At 44.6% G+C, this 24,082-nt stretch overlaps 1 protein-coding gene across 1 annotated transcript in view; it reads right to left on the bottom strand.

Moving 5' to 3' along the window:
* Positions 1 to 6,893: 6,893 nt before the first annotated feature.
* Positions 6,894 to 24,082, bottom strand: part of pdxkb (pyridoxal (pyridoxine, vitamin B6) kinase b) — a 37,123-nt gene continuing 19,934 nt past the window's right edge. Inside the window, exons 3-11 of the mRNA XM_056292202.1 lie at positions 17,005 to 17,109; positions 16,409 to 16,492; positions 15,437 to 15,471; positions 14,798 to 14,883; positions 12,633 to 12,678; positions 12,393 to 12,504; positions 7,722 to 7,858; positions 7,551 to 7,617; positions 6,894 to 7,009 (exon numbers count right to left, since the gene is read on the bottom strand). Of these exons, the coding sequence (XP_056148177.1) occupies positions 6,894 to 7,009; positions 7,551 to 7,617; positions 7,722 to 7,858; positions 12,393 to 12,504; positions 12,633 to 12,678; positions 14,798 to 14,883; positions 15,437 to 15,471; positions 16,409 to 16,492; positions 17,005 to 17,109 (788 nt within the window). The remainder of the gene's footprint in view (positions 7,010 to 7,550; positions 7,618 to 7,721; positions 7,859 to 12,392; positions 12,505 to 12,632; positions 12,679 to 14,797; positions 14,884 to 15,436; positions 15,472 to 16,408; positions 16,493 to 17,004; positions 17,110 to 24,082) is intronic.

The following is a 24,082-nucleotide window of genomic DNA, read 5'->3' on the forward strand; positions in this document are numbered from 1 at the left end:
GGTGAAAAGGGAAGAAAAACAGGGAGGGGAGGACACTCCTGACCTTTTTGCCACATAACTTTTTCTTATATACTACAGTGACCTTTGGAGCGCTGCCTTTCACACACACACACACACACACACACACACACACACACACACACACACACACACACACACACACACACACACACACACACAGAGTGTGTCAGAGAGGGGGAGTGTCTCTGAAGTCACCTGGATCTCCTTACTGTAAAGACATAGGGCTGGCAATGAACATCTGATTTTTGTCCTTTGATCGCAGCACTGATGACAAAAGGGCAGAGTCTGGTTTCTTACATTAAAACACATGGTTCCTTTATCTCTCTCTCTCTCTCTCTCTCTCTCTCTCTCTCTCTCTCTCTCTCTCTCTCTCTCTCTCTCTCTCTCTCTCTCTCTCTCTCTCTCTCTCTCTCTCTCTCACACACACACACACACACACACCTGAATAGAAAAAAACATGTACATAATAATAATAAATTTGATCTATACAGCACTTTTCAAAATACTCAATGGTGCTGTACATATGATAAAAAAAACATAAAAGCAACACACAACATTAATCACACATTAAAAGTAATTCTAAGAGGTGAGATTTGATTAGTGGTTTGAATATGGACAGATTGGTGCAGTCTATGATGTGTTTGGGGAGGGGGTTCCAGAGGGAGGGGGCAGCTATGGAGGAGGCTCTGTCGCCCAGGTCCGGTGGCTGGTCCTGTGTGGTGGAGACAAGAGGTTGGCATCGGAGGAGCGAAGGCTGCGGGACGGAGTACGGTTGAGGAGCAGGTTGGTGAGGTAGGAGGGGTGTGGTTATAGTGGGCTTTGTGAGTGAGGAGAAGGACTTTGAATTGGATCCATTGTGGGGCAGGGAGCCAGTGGAGGTTCTGGAGAACAGGTGAGATGTGGTTACGGGAGTGAGAGTGGGTGAGCAGGTGAGCAGCAGAGTTCTGGATGTACTGGAGTTTGTTTAGGACTTTAGATGATGAGCCGTAGAGAACGCGGTTGCAGTAGTCAATTCTGGATGTGATGAAGGCATGGGTCAAGGTTTTGGCAGTAGAGAAGGACAGTGATGGATGAGTGAAGGAAATGAGCTTTGTTTTTTTAGATGGAAAAAGGCAGTTCTGGTGATATGATTGACATGGTGTTCGAATGAGAGGTTGTTGTCGAAAATGATTCAGAGTTTGCGGATGTGAGGGGAGGGAGACAGAGTGGAGTTATCGATGGTGAGGCAGCAGGGATTTGGGACCGATGATGATCATGTCAGATTTATCACAATTTAGTTTGAGGAAGTTGTCCTGCATCCAAAATGGGACTTCAGTGAGGCAGTTGGTCAGACTGGAGCGAGTTGCAGTGGTGATGGATTTAGTGGCGATATAGAGCTGGATGTCATCGGCATAGCAGTGGAAGTGGAGACCATGAAGATGACGTTACCAAGGGGGAGCATTTAAAGGATGAACAGGAGAGGACCAAGCACCTTTCTCAAGGCCTTTGCTCAGTATGTGTAAACTGAAAGCTCCACAAGTATTGGGACAAAAAAGCTTTTTTTTTTTTTTTTTTTTCAATTTGGCCTCTAACCATATTCTTGTGAAAATGAATATGAGGCAAGACAACACATCTCTAAGATGCCACATATACAATGGTGTTTAGGGGTTGTCAACTCTCTGATAAGATATAGTGTATTCTCTGTTCATAATGTCTTTATGCATGCTCAATAACCCAGGTAAAGAAATCACACAACGTTGTGTCCAGATGAACTGATTCAACTTTCTGTGATCTCTGTTCCCAGATACAGCTGAAAATGCCATCAAGCTAAAAAGATACTGCATACTGGACGTCAGCTGTAGTCAGTTCACAAGTTTAAACAGGATGGAAGGCAGACATCAGAATATATTCCCGTCTAAAATACTTAAGGGAATATTTTTGAAGCAAACAGTCGACCATATTTTATGGACTTTATTCACACACACACACACACACACACATGCACGCACGCACACACAGACAACATTAGCCACAATTTCATAACTCTTACTCTCTCTTTATTGCATTAGAACATACATTTTTCATATAGATCTATATATATATATATTTATATACCTTATAAATGTGAATTTGTACACTACAATCTTTTATTGTAACATGTTAGAAAATACTCGTACCGCTCCAAAAACATTGCACTAAAAACAGTTACCAAACATTGATTATTACATTAGTTTGTTTTGTTTTTCATTTTTGTTTAGGCCACCAAGAACAGAAAAACCAAGATGGCAGGAGATGAAAACTGTCAACTGGGAGGAGAGAAGAGGACCACAGACAGACGGTGTTTGACCGTTGTAGTTTTTATCCATGTTGGTGGGTGAGCAACTGAATGGGTGGAGGAGGATGAGGCGTGTGGTTCAGCTAGCTAGCATGACTTAGGGCAAGAATGGGGCAAAGTGTCACATAGAGCTCAAGAACAGTTTTGCGATGGCGGAGCCGTGGGAGCAGAAGCGTGGAAAAAGTAAAGCAGAAAGCAGAGTGAGGTCGAAGCAGGAACAGTAGTAACCATTGAGCAGACAGATGGGGGAGGACGAGCTACGCCGCAACCATCTAACACACACACAGACAGACAGATAGAGAGGCTAAAGGAGCACTGTCTAGTCAAATCTAGAGATACATGGGGCTAACCACTGTGTTGGGATGGTGGAAAAGGTCAAGGGGCAGCTATATAGTATGTGGGCTACGGCGGGCGGTATGGCAGACAAAGAGAGGGAAGGAGGAGGTTAAGAGGGAAGGAGGTTGGGATCCCAAAAGAGATATGTTAGATTCATTCACCCTTTCAAACCGTTGCTGTTGCCGTAAACAAGACTCCCCGGTCTACCCTTTACAGATGGAGAGAGGTGGAGTCGCGCAACACTGTGTAGCATCACAGAATGATTGTCCTCTTGAACACACCTCTTACACTCCTCCTAACACCCTCTGTAATTTACCTATCTCCTGTCCTTGTCCCCTTCGTCCTCCTCTCCTCCCTTCATCTGTATTGGTCAACTTTCAAGTAATTTCTACTGCACGCCACGCATGTATGTAAACACACGCACACAAAACCCTGTGACCATTAAATACATATACAAATACACACTCACACACAGACAAGCGACTTAAGCGGCAGATACATCACTATAAATAGACAACACACACACCTGCACACACACCCACACACACATGGGCATGCGTGCACACACACACACACACACACACACACACACACACACACACACACACACACACACACACACACACACACACACACACACACACACACACACACACACACACACAGTTGGACATGTTCCCACTCATACACACCCAAACACAGAGAGACTAGGGTTGGACACATTTTAACCTGAAAATGATGGAACTAGTTTTTTAACAGGAAGCAGAAGACCGAGCAGTGCACACGTCAGTCACAGTAGAGTTGAGAGCAAGTCTGGCAAACACAGTCACTGTAGCATGTTTTGATATGACAGTCAGCGCCATGGCGGCCCGGTATAATTATCATCTAAAGTTGTTAAAGACAAGTGCGCTTTTTAAATGGCGACCGCCTTGGTTTTCATCAGACTGACAGATTATTCAGTTTGCCTCTTAAACAACGTTCTCTGCTGCAGAGTCCCAGTCCTATAAATCAATAACAATAAATCAATTGAAATAATAATAATAAAAAAAATCTCCCACTCAAATGACGCATTCTCCTGTTCAGGGACGTAACATTTAGACTCAGGTCTGATCACAGTGTCCCAGGTTGGAGTCACGGGACCTTTGTTGCATTTCTTCCCTTTCCCTCGTCACCCTGTGTTACCTGTCCAACCTGCCCTGTCGAATGCTAGACTGCGAGAGAAAAAAAAAGATCTTACAAAAAAAAAGTATTCTTCTATTCAAAAAGAAACGCAGCATAAACATCTAACGTCTTCCTTCTTTTCTTTTCTTTTTTTTTTTAACTTTTTCTTCCCAATTGTACCTGGCCAATCACCAAGCTCTCCGAGCCATCCCGGTTGCTGCTCCACCTCCTCTGCCGATCCGAGGGAGGGCTGCAGACTACCACATGCCTCCTCCGATACATGTGGAGTCGCCAGCCGCTTCTTTTCACCCGACAGTGAGGAGTTTCACCAGGGGGGACGTAGTGCATGGGAGGATCACGTTACACCCCCCATTTCCCCCTCCCCAAACAGGCGTCCTGACCGACCAGAGGAGGCGCTAGTGCAGCGACCAGGACACATACCCACATCTGGCTTCCCACCCGCAGACACGGCCAATTGTGTCTGTACCCTCGACCAAGCCGGCGGTAACACGGGGATTCGAAGTGGTGATCCCCGTGTTGGTAGGCAACGGAATAGACTGCTACGCTACCCGGACACTCCACTTCTGCCTTATTTTAATACTAGCGGTGGACAATAAATTTCACAGTAAAAGTTGGATATACATGTGCTTAGAAATACTCAAGGGCTTTTCCCTCCGGAGTTACGTGTGCCTGGGATCAAATTTCCTCATAGTTTCCTCTCTTCCTCCGTCTTGCTCATAACACATTATCAGAAAGGAATAACACAGAAAGGTGTGTGTTGGCAGTCCGCTCTCACGTTAAGAAAAAATAAAATAAAATAAAAACGCCTTTAACAAGCATGCAAGACAATTTCTATCCCAACGCTGAGGTATGAGTCCTCCTCACCCACGTCTTATCTCTCCCCCTGTCCCTCAGTGAATGGTATCGTGGTTGTGAAGTCACATTTCGGAGGCAGCATCACAATACGGTCCATAGAGATACAGAATTACACTGGCCTGCCCAGAGCCATACACCTGGTGCAGCTGGGATACCGGAGGAGCCCGAAAACGTTTTTTTTTAAGTGTAACTATATCGGTTACTCATTGCTAAACGTGTTATTTTTAACATTCTACCAGAAACAATGACAACTATATGCAACGCAAGTCATGGCATTGCCCTGCATGTTTCAACCGGAAAGATTCTGGAGACACCCTACCAGCGCCCGACACACGGGTGGCAATAACACTAAAAGGCAAATTGTTAGAATCTTGTTTGCCAGGGTTTCCTGGTAGCTTGGCGGGCTAAGGCACCTGCCGTGTGCTCACGACATCGTGGGTCTGAAAGCAGCCCCTGGACCTTAATCACAAGTCATACACTCTCACTCCGTCTCCCAACCCTTCCCATCACACTCCACCCTAGTATCGAAGACTTGTCGAGATGACTAATGACTTCTAAAAGCAGACAATCTTTTGTTTTGCTTTCATGATGACAATCGTTTTGTGAGACGAGGCGTCAATTTTCTCACTGGCAGTTATTGACCTCATCACACTATTCCTGTTTTTTTGTTTTTTTTATCGCAGCGTAGGGTGGAGGAAACTGTAGTGACTATTCTCACCACTAGTCAAGGTTACAAAGCTGCCAAGGAAACACTGATCCAGCTGAGACGAGGAGGCTATCCATTTTGTGTTTACATCTCTCAAAGAGACACGTCGGTAGCCTCTGATGACTTCAGCTGGAAAACCCTCAGATAGAAAGTTCTGGGCCAGAGCTGATCATGGAGACAGCCCTGCATACAGGGAGGTTCTGATACCGAGAAGGCTGATTTTTTTGTTTTTTCATAATTTGGCTAGTTCAAGTGAAATTGACCAATGAGGGCAGCTCACCTCACCCATTTTGTGAAATTGACCTTTTCCTAAAACCAGTTAGGATGACAGAGGTTGTGACTATTTCACAACTATTGTTGTGACTGTTGTGACAATGTTGTGACTATTTCACAACTATTACAAATGGTAGCCAGTGGAACCACTGTAGTCTCTGTGGAGGAGAGAGACAGAGCTGGCCCAAATGTTTCTGGTTGGATGATATTGTGCTGTGGGTGGTCTACGGCACAGAAGCATCAACACAATGGTCCAACAGACAGTTCAGATAAAAGATATCATACAGATGGTTCAATACAGTTATAGTACAACATCTATACATCAACTATACATTGTGCGTTTTTTTTCCTTTCTTTTATTCTGAAGGAAGGATGGGGTAGTTGGTCACTATTTAATCAATGGTTGTATGGAGGCTGGGAGGCAGAGGTGGGTCAGAGCAGAACCATAGACAAAATTTGGTCATCAGTTTCAAATAGCAGCCATAATGACTCCACCTCTACTATCGCACACAACAGCTATTGTTTGGTAAGATTAGGATTAAGATCTACTTTATTCATCCCGGCAGGGAAATTCATCCTCTGCATTTAATCCATCCCAAAACACATGGTAGCTCGGAGCAGGGGGACCTACTCCAGTTCTTCTTGCCATGCCTCAGTTAGGGGCACAGACAGGTGTATTAACCTATGCATGTTGTTTTTTTTTTTGTTTTTTGGGACAGCTGTTTCTCCACCACATTAGCATCATGAGCGTGGTATCTTACAATAGTGACGACTGTGGAAAGCCTTGAATCTATTGTAACCAACACTACTTGCAAAGAAGATGCAGTATTGTGGCTACTGATATATGAAACATCCCAAACCCTCAGTCTATGGCTCTGTTTATTTTTATTTTTTCCCTTTATGTTTACAGAGGCGGGAAATGGGTTTTTAGGGCGTGAAGGGGGTTATAGGCCAGTATGTAAGGGCACATGGAAGTAATTATATGGATTAAGGGGTGTTGGGATTTCAAGGTTTGAGAAATAGGGGATTTAAGGGATTATGGTATGTTTAAAGAATGAAGGGGTTTTATGAGTAAGGTAGGAGTATGACAGACTGGGTTCAGTGTGATGAGGGACTTTTAAAGACAGGACTAGGAGTAACTGGGTATTTAAGCAGTTGATGATTGAAAAGGATCATTATGATATTAGATTTCTGGGAATGTTAATGTTAAGATATGACTGTGGCCTCCATAACAATTGCTGGGTCTTCTATGTCAGCTTTACTTTGAACCATTCTCAGCTCCAGCTGGGGAGGACTGGGCCTCCGACCAGGACCTGCTAATTCTGAGAATGGGGGGGGGGAGGGGGGCGAGAGAGAGAGAGAGAGGGAGAGAGGGAGAAAGAGAAAGAGAAAGAGAGGGAGAGCAAGCAAGAGTGAGAGAGAGAGAAAGAGAGAGACAGAGCGAGAGACAGAGATGGGGGATTCGGAGGGGGAAAACATATACAAGCTTTAACATATTTAGTTTGTGTTCTTGGAACAAATATTTCAACCCTAAGGCTCTCACAATCAAAAAGCATGTTGTTACAATAATCTCTGTTCTCAAACAACTGAGACATTTTGCCTCAGATTTACATTTACATTACACTTTAGGCATTCATGTAACACTCTTAATCAAGAAAAATTGCAAATGTGTGTCATAAGGGCAGAACACAAAAATGTATCACAAAATTTGCCATGGTGGCAAAGCTGCTGGCACAACAAAGGGATTAATCACCAGTAGGGACAACTGGTCACAAAAGTTTGCCACTGGTAACATATATGGCAACAATGACAGTATAAAAGAAAGTTACATTTTAAATGACTGACATTATCTGATGTTCTCACCATGAGCATATGCTATTGTCCTCTTGATAACATGATGCATCACTGAAAAGGTCTTCTCACAAGCCGTCTGGGAGATGAAGAGAGCGAGCAAGAGTAAGAGAGTGACAGAAAGATTTTCCTTTTTTGTGTGCGCTTTTATGTTTGTGTGTGTGCGTCTACATTTGTCCATACCTTTAAGTCATTTGGGTAGTGGTGTGTCCATGCTAATAGCATAGCAGCAAACAGGTCCCCTGTCCCTACAAATACAGCGTCCACCTTTGGTACCTCCATACGGACTCTCTGTGTTGTCCTACTACCATCTGAAAGAACTGAACAACACATGACAGACACACAAACACACACACACACACACACACACACACACACACACACCAACACACACACAAAAAGGAAACATGAATTCTGAAATTGAAAGGAGACATGGTAAAAAGCACTACATTACCATACACACACCAACACACACATGAACAAACTCCCATCCATATTAAGATGAAATGTCAGCTGATCAACAACACAACAGAAAACAAAAAAAATACTGAAAATAATAGGAGTGAGAAGCCAAAGCACACAAGTATAGTAGCAGTCTAAATGCTCATAGATAGATCAACAAATAAACTTAGCACAAAAAGTAAGGAAATTTGTGTTTGGTAGATTATTTCTTTGTTGTAACAATGCTTCTTGGCAATAAATCTTATATCAGGCAGCTGATTGTCAGCACCTGGGGTACCAGGAGCTCAAAACAAGAGTCAATAGCAACAGCAAAATAAGCTGTTTGGCATTGGCAGAGAAGATTTGGCAAATTTTTCATGGGCGCAACCCACATACTCAGCTCTGCTGCGCATCCCACAAATGCATGTTCCTTACAAATGTGGCACCGTTTAAAAGGGAAATAAACAGGCTTTCCAATGGTATAAGATGTATTGCCAAGAAGCATTGTTACAACAAAGAAATAATCTATCAAATACAAATTTCCTTACTTTTTGTGCTAAGTATAGATACTAGATGGTTAGATACACTATATGGCCACAACCCAGCAAACATGCCTCTTTGGGGCCCATGTGGGGCCACTGCAGGCAGAAACAAAGGGCCCACTGTGGGCAGCCCCCTGTGGGCCCGGGCCCCGTTACTGGCATGAAATGCGGGGCACGTGTGGGCCCCACACTCTGCTTAGTGTGGGCTGCCCACACTAAGCAGAGTGGGCCCTCAGTGGGACCCATTGTGGGCCCGCAGCATGCCCATAGTATGCCCACTCTTTGGGCTGGGAGCAGTGGTCCCACACGGGCCCATAGTGCCCCATGTGTACCTGGTATGCTAGTGACATTTATTGACAGCCAGCTCAAACAAAAAAATTAAGAAAATATAAATTATACGAAGAAAGAATTTATTGAAAATTGGAAACAATTGGAATTGAAAAACAAAACTATATACCAAATTAAATGCTTTTATAAAACAGATCAACAAACATAGAACCACATTTGAACACAATAAGAACATTAAATCTAAAAAAAAAACCAAACATTAAATCTATTTATTTTTTGCTCCTTCTGCTCCTTCCTCTGTCTCTATCCCTGGCATTTCTGAGCCACATTTTGATGGCAGCTGACTTAGTATTGGGACACAGCCACTATCTCATCCCTCATGCACACCTTACACTACTGATTCCAGTGATATCCACACCCCATGCCCTGTTAATGTTCAGTTAATTTGCTTTTGTTAAATAAATTACTTTTGTCATACCGTTAATATGGTGTCTCCTACATTTGTCATGGCACAGAAACCAGGTTGTGACATTTGATGAATTTTTCAGTTTCCTTTACTTTCTTTCCAGAAAAAGCCAGAAAGATTACAGCAGTACCAAACAGCCCTGCACATACTCAAGAGCCTTGAAATTTCCTACCATAGCAGCACAGCTGCCATAATGCTTACATTGGAAAAACTGGAGACAAGGGCAACCACTCACTTTCTTAAAGTAGATTTGATGCCTGTGTGTTATCATGTGCTGCCCTGTATTACTCCCCTTCCCTTTGACACCCCACCTAAAGTTGAAATGCCAATTTTAAATTTTTTAAAATTAATCGGGGCTTGGATCAACCTATACAGGGTTAAAACACTAGTGTTCTTTCTCTTAACTATAATATGAAACAGCTGCGACAAACCAAAAAGTTGAGACGGTACTTGTCTTGTTGGATGGGCAGTTTTAGTTAAGTATGGGATGGACCGGTTATACCTTGGACAACTTGTTTACATTTTACTGTCATTTTTGCAGAGGCCTGACTATATGCAGCATTGGGCATGGGTGGTAAATAAAAAGTTTGAGTACCGCTTACCCTAAAGCAGTTGTAATCTTAAAACGTTTTAACTGTACTGTCAACAGGGGGTTAACCTCAAAGGTCAAAACTGCTGTGGGCCCCGCATGGGCTAACACACAGAGGGCCCATATGTGCTTACTGTGGGCAAGACCAAGCCCACATAGGAGCCTCAAAGGGCAAAACTACTGTGGGTCCCGCATGGGCTAACCACATGGGGCCCATGTGGGATTAGTGCGGGTTTGCCCCTGCCCACATTGCCCCACAGTAAACCCACACCTACCCACAGTGGGCCCGCACGGGCATGTTTCCTGGGAAGTATTTGGGCACCTGAACATCCCACCCATATCTGCTTGTTGAACATCTCATTCCAAAACCATGGGCCAAAGGGGAGTACCTCCATATTAATATATGGCGGTACCCCCCCCCCCCCTTTGTTGCTAGAACAGCCTCCACTCTCCTGGGAAGGCTTTCCGCTAGAGTTTGGAACATAGCTGCGAGGATTCACTCCCATTCAGCCACCAGAGCTTTAGTGAGGTTGGGCACTGAAGTTGGGGAGAAGGCCTGGCTCACAGTATGAAGCTCACCAATTCATCCCAAATGTGTTGAATGGAGTTGAGGTCAGGGCTTTGTGCAGGCCAGTCAAGTTCTTCCACACCAAACTTGGCAAACCATGGACCTCGCTTTGGGCACGGGGGCACTGTCATGCTGAAACAGGAAAGGGACTTCCCCAAACTGTTGCCACAAAGATGGAAGCACACAATCCTCTAGAACTTCAATTGTATGCTGTAGCATTCAGATTTTCCTTCACTGGAACTAAGGGGCCTAGCCGAAACCATGAAAAGCAGCCCCAGACCATTATTCCTCCTCTACCAAACTTAACAGTTTACATTATGCATTCGGGCAGGTAGCATACTCTTGGCATCCACCAAACCCAAATTGGTCTGTCAGACTGCCAGATAGAGAAGCGTCATGATTCATCACTCTCGAGAACACGTTTCCACTGCTCCAGAAGCCAATAGTGCCGTGCTTCACACCACTCCAGCAGACACTTGGCATTGTGCATGGTGATCTTAGGCTTATGTGTGGCTGCTCGGCCATGGAAACCCAATTAATGAAACTCCTGACAAAGTTCTTGTGCTGATGTTGCTTCCCGGCGGAGTTTGGAACTCGGTAGTGAGTACTGAACCAAGGACAGACGATTTTTACTCGCTATGCTTCAGCACTTGACAGTGCCGTTCTGTGAGCTTGTGTGGCCTACCACTTCACAGCTGTTGTTGCTCAGAGACATTTCCACTTCACAATACATAACAGACTTACAGTTGACTGGGGCAGATCTAGCAAGGTAGAAATTTGACCAACTAACTTGTGGGAATGGTGACATCCTATGACGGTACCATGTTAAAGTCACTGAGCTCTTCAGTACGACCCATTCTACTGCCAATGTTTGAGTATAGAGACTAGGGCTGGACAATATATAAATATTATATCGATATTGTGACATAAGACTAGATATCATCTGGGATTTTGGATATCAGTAATGTGATATGACATAAGTGTTGTCTTTTCCTGGTTTTAAAGGCTGCATTACAGTAAAGCAATGCAATTTTCCAAACTAGCTGTATAACTAGCTGTTATATTATTTGTCGCTACCTGCTTGGACGTCATATCCACATTACTAATGAGTGTTTATCAAAAATGTCCTTGTGTAAATCTTTTGTGAGGGTACCAATAACCATCTCTACAATATCGTCAAAATATCGCCATTGAGATATTTGGTCAAAAATATCGTGATATTTGTCCATATCACCCAGCCCTAATAGAGACACGGCAGTGTGCTTGATTTTATGCATCTACCAGCAATGTATGTGGCTGAAATAGCCACATACATTCATTAGAAGGGATGTCCACATACTTTTGGCCATATGGCGGAGACAGCAAGAGAGACAGAGAGAGACAGACAGACGGACGGACAGACAGACAGACAGACAGAAAAACAGACCACCCCCCATCTAATTTTTGGCTATCGTCTACACCAGTGAATAGGGTCGTAGTCCTCTTATCTTGTTAAATGACCCTATTGTTTTATTACTAACAGGCTTTCGAGACTGATCTGGGTCAAATTCCAAAAATTTGTTTTTCCAAATGAGATCTTATTTGTACGGCAGAAATATCTTGTGTGAATTTAGTGGACAAAGACCATCTTTATCATGGAAACACCCTCCACTTGTTCACCAGACTAAGAAATGGCCTTTATTAGGAGATCACACAAATATGTAGTAATATGCCAACACAAGCAATATGTATGCTCACATATGCGATTACACACACACACACACACACACACACACACACACACACACACACACACACACACACACACGCACACACACACACACACACACACACACACATATGCAATTACACACACACACACACACACACACACACACACACACACACACACACACACACACACACACACACACACACACACACACACACACACACACACACGCATACTCACAACACCTACCAGTGCGCTGGCTTCCCAGTGAAACTAAGAAGCGGTCCCCTAGTCGAGAGGGCAGGTCAGAGGAGGTGATGACCACAGTGTCTGGGCCCATGGCATGAAGCAGGTCCATGACCTAAGAAAGACCAACATACAGTCAGAAAGAACGCAGTTGTTAGTGAAAGGGAATTAGTCAGTTTGTTTGTCAGTAACACAGGCAAGGACCCAGCACAATCAGAAAATGAGGGGAGAGGAGGCACTTACCTCCACTGCATCTTTCTCTGTGCTGATATTTTTTCCTGTCAATAACCTGAGAGACAAAAACGCCAGTAACCATTTCATCGATGTCAATTCAACAGTGGCAGTACATAGAAAGCAAATAAAGAATTAATTTGGGAGCATCTAAAAACATCACAAGAAATGTGAAATTATAGATAACTGATAGGAGTGCGCAAAGGTCAATTTCTTTCCAAGTCGACTAGTCAGGAGATTGTTTGAGGGACTAGTCGACTCATCGGTCTCAGGGTAGACATATTAATTAGGCTTAACTTGTCCCAGACTGCTTGCTTCATGAAGATTTCTTTATGATTGTAATCTAGACCTACACACATTCATAACAAAGGGATGGATGGATACAAATTGGTATATCATAAATCTGTTTTATTTGCACCATAATTTTATTTGCACCATATTGCATCAAGTAACGGCAAGTAACGCACCACTTACTGACAAAAAGCAAAAACTGATGTTGCCAAATTGGCATTTTGGCTAGTCTTTTCAATTACTTTAATCAAAGGGATTAAGGATAAACTAGTCAAATCCATCCAGAATATTGTTAGGGGAAAAAATTCTAAAAGAAAAAAAGTTGACAGTAGTCAACTAGTCGACTAGTAAACTAGAAATGGGTTACTGTGAAAATACATTTCATCTAGGTGGGGAAATATTTATAGTTTACCCCCCCCACTACTTCCTGGTTTCATATTTAAATGAACGATGTCATTAAAACATACTACTACTGCTGCGTTCCAGACAACTCGGAAAGTCGGGGTATCCAACTTCCTACTTGGAAAAGTGTAACGGAACGCCACTCAGTGTCAGAGGCGCAAGCAGTAAACTCAGATGGAAATCAGGAACCCTGAGTCGATTATGACGTCATACTAACATGGCTGCACGCAAAGCAGAGTACTGTGTATAGTAAACAGTCATCATAAGACAATTTTAAGCTATCAAAATGCATTGTTGAATCAAATTTCCCAATTCTAGGCATTTTACATCATTTATCCTTTGCAAATTGGTTAATGAATGCCAGCAGGCTTCTCTGCTGATATTTCAATTATTTGAACACCTGCGAAACAAACACCTGCTTCTCAAGTTAAGCCGTCTTCTTTGTTTATACCTAATCTTTTTCCACACTGTAAAGCTTTGTGGTCGGAAGTTGGAAACATTAAGTTGGAACTTCCATCCATCCATCCATCATCCAAGCCGCTTATCCCAATCGGAGTCGCGGGATGCTGGAGCCTATCCCAGCAGTCATTGGGCGGCAGGTGGGAAGACACCCTGGATAGGCTGCCAGTCCAGCTCAGGGCCAACACATACACACCTAGGGACAATTTAGTACGGTCGATTCACCTGACCTACATGTCTTTGAACTGTGGGAAGAAAATGGAGCACCCGGAGGAAACCCACGCGGACATGGGGAGAACATGCAAACTCCACACAGAGGACAACCTGGGATGACCCTCAAGGTTGGACTACCCAGGGGTTCGAACCCAGGACCTTCTTGCTGTGAGGCAACCGCGCCACCCACTCTGGAACGCACTAAATTAGGTAGAAAGGTTCACTGCCACACAGAAAGACGTCTCAATCATCTTTCTGTAGTTCTGAGAGTAATTCACTAGGTGGTGCTATCCATCTGTACAACAAGACGAGCTGTTTTAGCAGGAGCAGCCATGTCTCAAGCCTTATGTTAGTGCTTTTTCCTTCCTTATGTTCAGTTCCTTAGGTTAATGCCTCCTTTTAACCAATAACCCTGGAAAGTCAGCTAATGGACACCCAAAATATGGATTGACACCAAGCCAGCAGAAGGCAGCCATTAGAAGGACGAAATTAGAGAAATCTGTCCACGGTATAAGGTAAGAGGGAGAGGAAATATGTTAAAACACTGTCTCTTACTGCCTCTCTCCTCTTACACACTGGTTTATGTAAGACCAAAGAACTGTATTACACATCAAACTCATACAACTACAACATTGCAAAGTAACTGTCTTTTATGCTTGTTAATTTTCTTCAATTTGGCTATGAATTTATGCTAATTTCAAGCAAAGCTGATGATTGATTTATGATGAAAAAATCTTTTTTTAAAAGTTCAAGTAAATGAATAAAAATTAAATGATAAATCTACTAAATTAAAAAACGTCAGAGGTGCTTACTCAGCCTCAAATTGGTTAGGAGTGATGATGTCAGCGACCGGGACCACCTTGTTCTTATATACTGGATGGAGGTTCTGGGGAACGTACTATAGAGAGAGATATGCACAGGTTAACTCTCCCGACAGGCGAAACAAAATGGAAGAGAATGGGAAATATACAAATACACCAACATGCTTGCCCTTGAGCAAGGTACTGAGGACAAAACCTTTTCGGTAACGTTTCACTATGGGAGGTTTTTTTTCTCTTTATTGTTTCTGTCTTCCAATATTTTTCTGTTTCTCCATTGGACATCTTATTAAACATATGGAAAATGCATGTGTGTGCAACTGTCTGTGTGTGTGTGTGTGTGTGTGTGTGTGTGTGTACATGTGTCTTTGTATCCATTTTAGATTTGGCAAAAAGTAAATTTTCTACATCATTACTCCCTCAGGTACACACACACACACACAAGCGTTTTGCTGCCATAGATGTCATACAAACCATTTCAAGCATCTTGCTTTTCAATGCTTTTACACAAACACGCAAGTACACACACACACACATACAAATTACGTATCTCTCTCAGACACACAAATGAAGTGAGACACTCAATCAATATGTTTACGCATGCATATAGTGTTCACTTCTTCGTGAACTCACCATGGACCCATGATCTCCAAGGACAGGGTCGCACACTGAAATGACAGACAAAAAAGGTGTCAACTGAGACCTGGGTGACAGGCTAGTGTGTATATTTGTGTATATTGATGGTGGGCGACTGACTCTGGTGCACACAAAGCAGAAACCAAGAGGAAGAGAGGAGAGGAGAGCTATGGTGCAAATATTTTAATTGCTAATTTCAGTCTCATACAACTTTCTGCATCACAATTACGTATGCACACACACACACATCTCCAAATTTTGTCTATATATTTCACCAAAACATCATTTTCACCAATAAAAGTTGTTTAACAGGGCGTCCGGGTAGCATGGCGGTCTATTCTGTTGCCTACCAACACAGGGATCGGTGGTTCGAATCCCCATGTTACCTCCGGATTGGTTGGGTGTCCCTACAGACACAATTGGCCGGGTCTGCGGGTGGGAACCCAGATGTGGGTATGTGTCCTGGTCGCTGCACTAGCACCTCCTCCGGTCGGTAAGGGCGCCTGTTCGGGGAGGAGGGGGAACTGGGGGGAATAGCGTGATCCTCCCACGCGCTACGTCCCCCTGGCGAAACTCCTCACTGTCAGGTGAAAAGAAGCGGCTGGTGACTCCACATGTATCGGAGGAGGCATGTGGTAGTCTGCAGCCCTCCCCGGACTGGCAGAGGGGGTGGAGCGGTGACTGGGACAGCTCGGAAGAGTGGGGTAATTGGCCAGGTACGACTGGGGAGAAAAAGAGGGGAAATTCCAAAAATAAAAAAGTCCTTTAACAGTTACTGCTTGGCAAACAATCGGAGTCTGATTCTAGCTCTGCTGCCCCGGGTGGTTTTGTCTTGAAGCTGCTGCCTGGACAAATTCGCACATGGAAAGAGACCTAACTTCCGTGGAAAAACCCAGCTGAGTAAAGATGAATACAGTTAAACAAAACCAAATGAATCACAGTCAAAAGAGTGCAGAGCTGAACACTAACCATAGACCAGGTTGGGATTAGCTCTCTTCAACTCCTGAATAATATCCACTACCATCTCCAGGAACGATGTGTCTCTTGTGTACCCTTAATAATACAATGATGACACAGATACAGACATGTGCAAGAACAATCACGTGCACAAATAGAAGGACACAATCAGACGCACAGCTCAGACACAAACAACCAAACACAAACACACGGAAACATCAGGATTCATTTGTTCAGTCGTATTTGTGATGAAATTATCTTTTCTATAACCCCTTTTCCAACTACAATGGTTATTAATGAGTTCAATAACATTATCCTGTTTCGTGTTCACTGTCAACAGTGCGGCTCCAGAAGGGGAAAGCATTGAGTGAAACAGGTCTCAGGCCACAAATAACAAGGACACGGTGGCTTGACTTAAATAAATGTTTCTACAACTAACAAATTAAAGTTACTTAAATCTATCTGTTACTGGAGTAATCCAATATAACATGTAACAGATTACACACAAACAATCACTGACAGAAAACAGGCAAAGTAGTTTGTATGAATGTTTGTGTACACGTGCGTGTGCGTGTGTGTGTGTGTGTGTGTGTGTGTGTGTTTGTTACCTGTTAAAACATAATCATAGTGGTGTACATTGTTGAGCTTGATTCCTTCATAAAGGACGTGGAGTTCATCTGCTGTCAAAACCTGACCCTTCCAATGGGAATAACCTGTGGATTAGAGGATAGGAAGAGGAGGAGGAAATGGGGGAGAGGACAGAAGAGAGGAGAAATTAGGGAGAAGGAGAGGGAGAAACACAAAAGGGAGAATAGAAGAGAGCACAAAGGACAAGAAACAAGACTAGGTTAAAACTTAGTATGTATATGGCTGGAGCGTGTACTGTCAGTGTTCGAAACTGTGGTCAGTTGGTTACAGGGATAGTCAGTGGCAGTATCTATAATGTTCCTGGATATTAAATGTTCATCTGCAATTTTCTGTAGCGGTTCCAGTAATATTTGTTGTTAGTGTACTGAAGTAGCATATCATATGACATGGTTAAGCTAAGTTTGAGTAAAAAAAAAAAAAAGGCTATAAATGCAGCTGCAAGAGCAATACTTTCCACTCATACCTTGGGATGTTTGATTTGAAAGATAACTAAATCTAATTGTTATTATACCTATTCTAATTATCTGTTAACTTCCCCTCCTCTTTCATCTGTTTCTGTCTGTGGATGTCTCTTGTTTTTCTAATGCTGGGATCAGACTACACGATATTTATGTCTTTCACGATGGTCACCGTGTCAGAATAGACAACCATAGTGCCATAAATTCTTGCCGTGTCTTGGCCGGGAGACTGGCAACACTACAAGTATGATGCTGACCAATCATCGTATGCTGTCTTTCATGATCATGCACAAGTTCATAGGTCGTCGGGGAGGAGGGTCAAGAAATTGTCAACCATGGCTACAGAAACGCTATGTGTGATGCTGGCGGTCTTGTGTCCCGAAATGAAAAAGAAAAGAAAAAAAATGATTGTGGATGCTGTTGTGGCTAGTGCCACTGGGGAATGATAACCTAGACTCTGTATTGACAGGTGAATTCACAAAGAATGGATTGTGGCCGCAGATAGCACCATGAATTGTGCATCACTTGCAACCGTTATCTGCGCCGTCTCAAGGTCCGATTCACAAAAAATATTACAGCACACACCCATAAAGTTTTGGAGCTGAGTACAATTTGCCCTTGTTTTGCATCTGATTGCAATTACCCATGTGGCAAAGTATAATGGTGGCTTTGCGCCAAGATCACAGTAGGCAGGTTCAATGTCTTCCTTGATGCCATGAAGTATAGCAAGAATTGTTAGACCTGACAATCTGTATCTGCGAATGGTTTCAGTCCCAGTTAAATAAAAAAGAGATTATTCTCAGGGCACCCTGGTGGCTCACCTGGTAGAGTGCGTACCACATAGGGCTGAGCTCTTACTGCAGTGGGTGTGGGTTCGAATCCAGCCTGAGCCCTTTGCTGCATGTCATCCCTTCTCTCTCTCTTTTTCCTGTCACTCTCTCTACTATCAATATCCAATAAAGCGGGAAAATGGCACCAAGAAAAAAAAAACGCTCCTTCAGTCTGTAACCAACAGCCTCAATCCAGCCTCCATTGTATCGTCCTATCTCTGACTGGCTCGGGCTCTGGCTGTAACCCTGCCCAACTCCACGTACAAGCAGTACATCTGTGGTTATATTGCCTGTTTCTATCTACCATGGCTCTTCTGGTAACCAGCCAGTGATATTCTCCTTATAAATATCCACTCATGGTCACGCCTGGCAGGATGATGCCTTTGCCTGGCTACACTCCCTGCTGCCGTGATCACTGGAGCGTCTGGGCGGCACTTACCACCAACCCTGTAGACGCTAATAATGTTCACTCTAACTGCATTATTAGCGCTGGTGTTTGTAAATTGGACTTTTCTTTTTTCTTTTTCTTTTTTTTGGAATGAGGCTCATTTGCATAGAAATGGGACAATTTTGTGACAAATGTACGCATATTATCTAATTTAAATACGTGCAAATAGCACCCTCCTCACGCTGCAACATCGCTCATGGTACATCCAGACAATTTGTCGCACTCCATCTGCTAGAGTTCGCTCGCTCGCTTCAAGTTAGGAAGAGGTGTCAGTGATTGTTATTTGGGGTGCTCTTCAGGGATTGTTATTTGGGGTGCCCTTCAGGGATTGTTATTTGGGGTGCTCTAACTGTGCGCTCTCCCTCGTGCCTCTCGGTGCTCAGCCGACCGATCGTGTAATTTCAGTGATGTTGTTGGCCACCTGATCCAGCGGCCCAATCGTGTCAAACTGATCACTCAGCCAGTCACTCTAACACAGTGGTTCAAACTTTTTCTGTCATGCCCCCCTTTGGTGGAAGAAACATTTTCATGCCCCTCGCCCCAACAAAGTTATGACAAAATGGGCCAAGTTTAACTTTATTTAAACAACATCAAGACCATGAACATTCCTTTCACGTTTCTCTCAGTAAATTATGTTGTGCAAATAATAAATGCAAGTTCCACTTCCACTTCATCAAAACTCTTTTTGTGACATTTGTCACTAGATTGCTTCATTAGTCTGTGTGATTTTTCAAAGACAGAAAAACTAAATAAAATTTTTAAAAAATCACTTTGCTAGAACAATTACAATAAAGCTAAATCTGTGCAAAAAAAAGAGAACAAACGCAGATTTTTGGGGAAAAACGATGAGCAAGTCAGTTTGTTATGTTAGATTTACCAACCCTGATCATAAAAAGATTTTGGAATATAAAATTGTGTTTTAATGATGTGGTGTTAATGTTGTGGTTATTCTTGTGTTTTGCTTTGGGGGTTCGACTCAGACCAAGTAGGAGACCGACTAACTGACTGTAGGACCGTGACTGGGACTGATGTCACCACTTGAATCATGGAGGGGACTCGTTACGTTGTTGTCAGTTCTTTTCTTTTTTTAACTTTTTTTTTATTTCTGAATTTTCCCTTTTTTCTCCCAATTTAGTGGCCAATCGATCCCTATTTTAATTCAAACACCCACCCTCGTACTGCGTGCGTTCGCCAACTGGAACTCTCCGGCCGGCAGTCTCAAAGCAGACGCCTCGCCACTGTTTTTTCCGACACACCCAGAGACGCATTCATGTGACGAACACAAGCCGACGCCGCCCTCCTCCCGAAGACGGCGTTGCCAATTATTGCTGCTTCATCGAGTCCGGCCATAGTCGGATCTGACGAGACCGGGGCGCGAACCCCGGTCCCCAGTGGGCAACTGCATCGACACAAAGCCGATGCTGAGACCGCTACACCACCGCGGACTACACGTTGTTGTCAGTTCTGGTCCGACTTGGCCAGTGTGGATAAAAGAGCACCCCCGGGGTCGTGCGGTGTATGGGGCATGGGAGTTGCGATTAAAAACAGATCTCTGCCTTTCGACTCATTCTTCCACACCGGCTCACCACAATACTTTTCATTTTAGTTGGCGGCAGCCCCCCACTTAAAACATCTTCCCGCGCTCCCCTGCTATTGTGTGTGGTTTCTTGCACAGGGCAATTCTGTATGCGACTTTGTATGATGCCATTAGTGTTTTGTTGTTCACTGATGCAGCTTTTAAAAAGCAATGTTCCTGCTGACGGTATGCACCAAGTTTTCTCTGAAAGAACTGGAGTGGCTTATTGACATGACTGGGGTGTAATGTGTCTTAAGTGTCTTTGGTCTCATACTACCAGCTGCCAGAGTTTTCAGACATAAAATACACACTGGTCTCTCCTCATCTCCCACCACTTTCACTGTGAACATAAGAGAAAGACAGGCTTCATCATATTTTCTTTACTTGGTTTTTGGTTGATTACCATCAGCTAAGCACTTTGTCTTGTTTGTCTCGGAAGCATCGCTTGTCTTTCTTTTTGTCCCTGTCAAATATCTCTCCATTCTGTGAACCTACAGACTCTCTGTCTCATGAAAGCACGTTTTGCTGAATGTCCATCCATCCATCCATGCATCCATTATCTTAACCATTTATCCTGCTCTCAGGGTCGCGGGGACGCTGGAGCCTCTTCCAGCAGTCACTGGGTGGCAGGTTGGGAGACACACTGAACAGGCTGCCAGACCATCACAGGGCACCCACACACACTGTGGGAGGAAACTGGAGCGCCCAGAGGAAACCCACGCAGACGTGGGGAGAACATGCAAACTCCACACAGAGGACAACCCGGGATGACCCACCAAGGTTGGACTATCCCGGGGCTCGACCCAGGACCTTCTTGCTGTGAGGCGACCACGCTAACCACTGTGCCAACATGCCGCCCCACTATAAATATATATATATATATATGTGTGTGTGTGTGTGTGTGTGTGTGTGTGTGTGTGTGTGTGTGTGTGTACACAATATATCACAGGTCTTCCGTGAGCTCCAGGCTCTATGAGGCAGCATCCCAATCCATCGGTTACAAGAACAGAAAGCACCAGGACTGGTTCAATGACAACACAGGCACAATAACTACCATACTCAAAGGCATGCACAAAGCACACAATGCTGTCCTCAACAATCCTACATCAGCTGCACTCCAGCAACAATGGCAAGCATCCAGGAGAGAGGTGCAGTCAAAATTGCGTGCCCTGCAGAATGAGTGGTGGATATCGCAGGTAAATGAAATATAATCCCATGCTGATAGAAACAATATGCACAACTGTTATGATGTAGTGAAAACCATCTACAGCCCAAGAAACTGCTCTGTCTCCCCCCTGAAGTCTGATGATGGTACCACCCCCATAAAGGATCAGAAACTCATTACAAAAAGGTGGGCAGAACATTTTGAGACCCTTTTGAACCAGCCCTCCCCAACAGATCCCTCAATCTTGGATGAACTACCTGTCCGCCCCACCATCCAAGACCTTGACCTTCCACCAACCTTTGAAAAGGTTCATTGTGCAGTTAGGTCGCTGAAAAAAATAACAAGACCCCTGGCCCTGACAGTATCCCTGCAGAGATTTTTAAACAGGGAGGCTACCTCTGCACCCGTGCACTTTTCCTGTTCATCTCACATGTATGGAAGAACGAAACCATCCCTCAGCAGTGGAGGGATGCTAACATCATCTCCATATATAAAGGCAAAGGAGACAAGTCCCTCTGTGGCAACAGCAGTGGCATTTCACTATTGGCTGTTGCTGGAAAAGTCCTGGCCAAAGTCATGATACACAGGCTGGTAAAAAACATCTCAGAGGAGCTGTTGCCTGAGTCACAGTGTGGGTTCAGGAGGAATAGGAGTACTGTGGACATGGTGTTCGCAGCACGGCAACTCCAGGAGAAGTGTAGGGAGCAACACCAGGACCTCTTCATAGCCTTCATTGACCCGTCAAAGGCTTTCAACACAGTCAACAGGGACATCCTATGGAACATCCTCCTGAAGTTTGGCTGCCCACGAAAGTTTGTCAACATCCTTCAACAATTTCATGTGGGGATGATGGCACGTGTAACCATTGGAGGCCAGGAATCCGAGCCCTTCAGGGTATGCACCGGGGTACGTAAGGGATGCATCCTTGCTCCAGTTCTTTTTAACATCTTCCTCCTGTGTGTGACATTGCTGCTCCACAAGGAAATCAGGCAGGACAGTGGGGTTACTGTGGACTTCAGACTAGATGGAAACCTATTTAACATCCGTAGGCTCCAAGCGGTCACAAAAATGACATCTGAGCACATCATCGAGCTACAGTACACAGATGACTGTGCAGTTGTGGCTCACACATCGGAGGCACTGCAAGCTACCCTTGCAGTTGCTGCAAGGGCATACGGTAGGCTGGGTCTCTCTATAAACGTGGCAAAGACTGACGTAGTATGCCAATGGGCATCTACTCCTCCATCTCATTCACCAACCTTCACCATCTCCAACAAACCACTTGCAAGAGTGGAATCCTTCAAATACCTGGGCAGCTTCCTCTGACAACTGCAGCATCGACAGGGAGATAGAAAACCGGATTAAACAAGCATCATCCTCTTTTGGCAGACTGAGGTCTTTCAAAACAAAGACCTCAACCTCCACACCAAAATATCTGTCTACTTGGCAGTTGTCATCACGGCTCTCCTCTACAGCTGTGAGGCGTGGACCCTGTACAGCTGCCACCTCGGGTTGCTTGAAGCCTTCCACATCAGATGCCTACAATGCATCCTAAGGTTAACCTGGCATGACTGAGTGCCCCATACTGAAATACTCTGCAAGACCAACTGCATCAGCATGGAGGCTACCGTCACCCAGCACCAACTTCGATGGCTCGGACACGTCATCAGGATGCCGAAGCAGCGCTTACCATGTAAAGTGCTGTATGGCCAGCTACATCTTGGCTGCCGCTTGGCAGGGGGCCAGAAAAACGGTACAAAGACCAGCTGAAGACCATCATAAAAAAGTGCGGCCTGAACCCGAGCCAGCTGGAGGACACTGCCGCACAACGCTCCGTCTGGTGGCAGCTCTGTCAACAGGGGGTGCAAAAGCTCAAGGAGGACCAAGGTGATGCCAAGGATATGCCTCCCCAGACCATCACTGACCCACCGCCAAACCGGTCATGCTGGAGGATGTTGCAGGCAGCAGAACGTTCTCCACAGCGTCTCCAGACTCTCTCACGTCTGTCACATGTGTTCAGTGTGAACCTGCTCTCATCTGTGAAGAGCACAGGGCACCAATGGCGAATCTGCCAACCAAGATGTTCTCTGGCAAAGGTCAATCGGGCTGCACGGTGTTGGGCTGTGAGCACAGGCCCCAATTGTGGACGTCGGGCCCTCATACCATCCTCATGCATTCTGTTTCTCACTGTTTGAGCAGAAACCTGCACATTAGTGGCCTGTTGAAGGTCGTTTTGTAGGGCTCCGGCAGTGCTCCTCCTTGCACAAAGGACCAGATAGCGGTCCTGCTGCGGGGTTGTTGTCCTCCTGCGGCCCCCTCCACGTCTCCTGGTGTACTGGCCTGTCTCCTGGTACCTCCTCCATGCTCTGGACACGGTGCTGGGAGACACATCAAATCTTCTTGCCACAGCACGCATTGATGTGCCATCCTGGATGAGCTGCACTACCTGAGCAACTTCTGTAGGTTGCAGATACCGCCTCATGCCACCTCTAGTGGTGAGGGCACTAGCAAAATGAAAAACTAACCAAAGATCGGCCAGAAAAGATGAGGACAGGCAAATG

Source organism: Lampris incognitus, chromosome 13 (genome assembly GCF_029633865.1).
Source record: "Lampris incognitus isolate fLamInc1 chromosome 13, fLamInc1.hap2, whole genome shotgun sequence".
Taxonomy (NCBI): domain Eukaryota; kingdom Metazoa; phylum Chordata; class Actinopteri; order Lampriformes; family Lampridae; genus Lampris; species Lampris incognitus.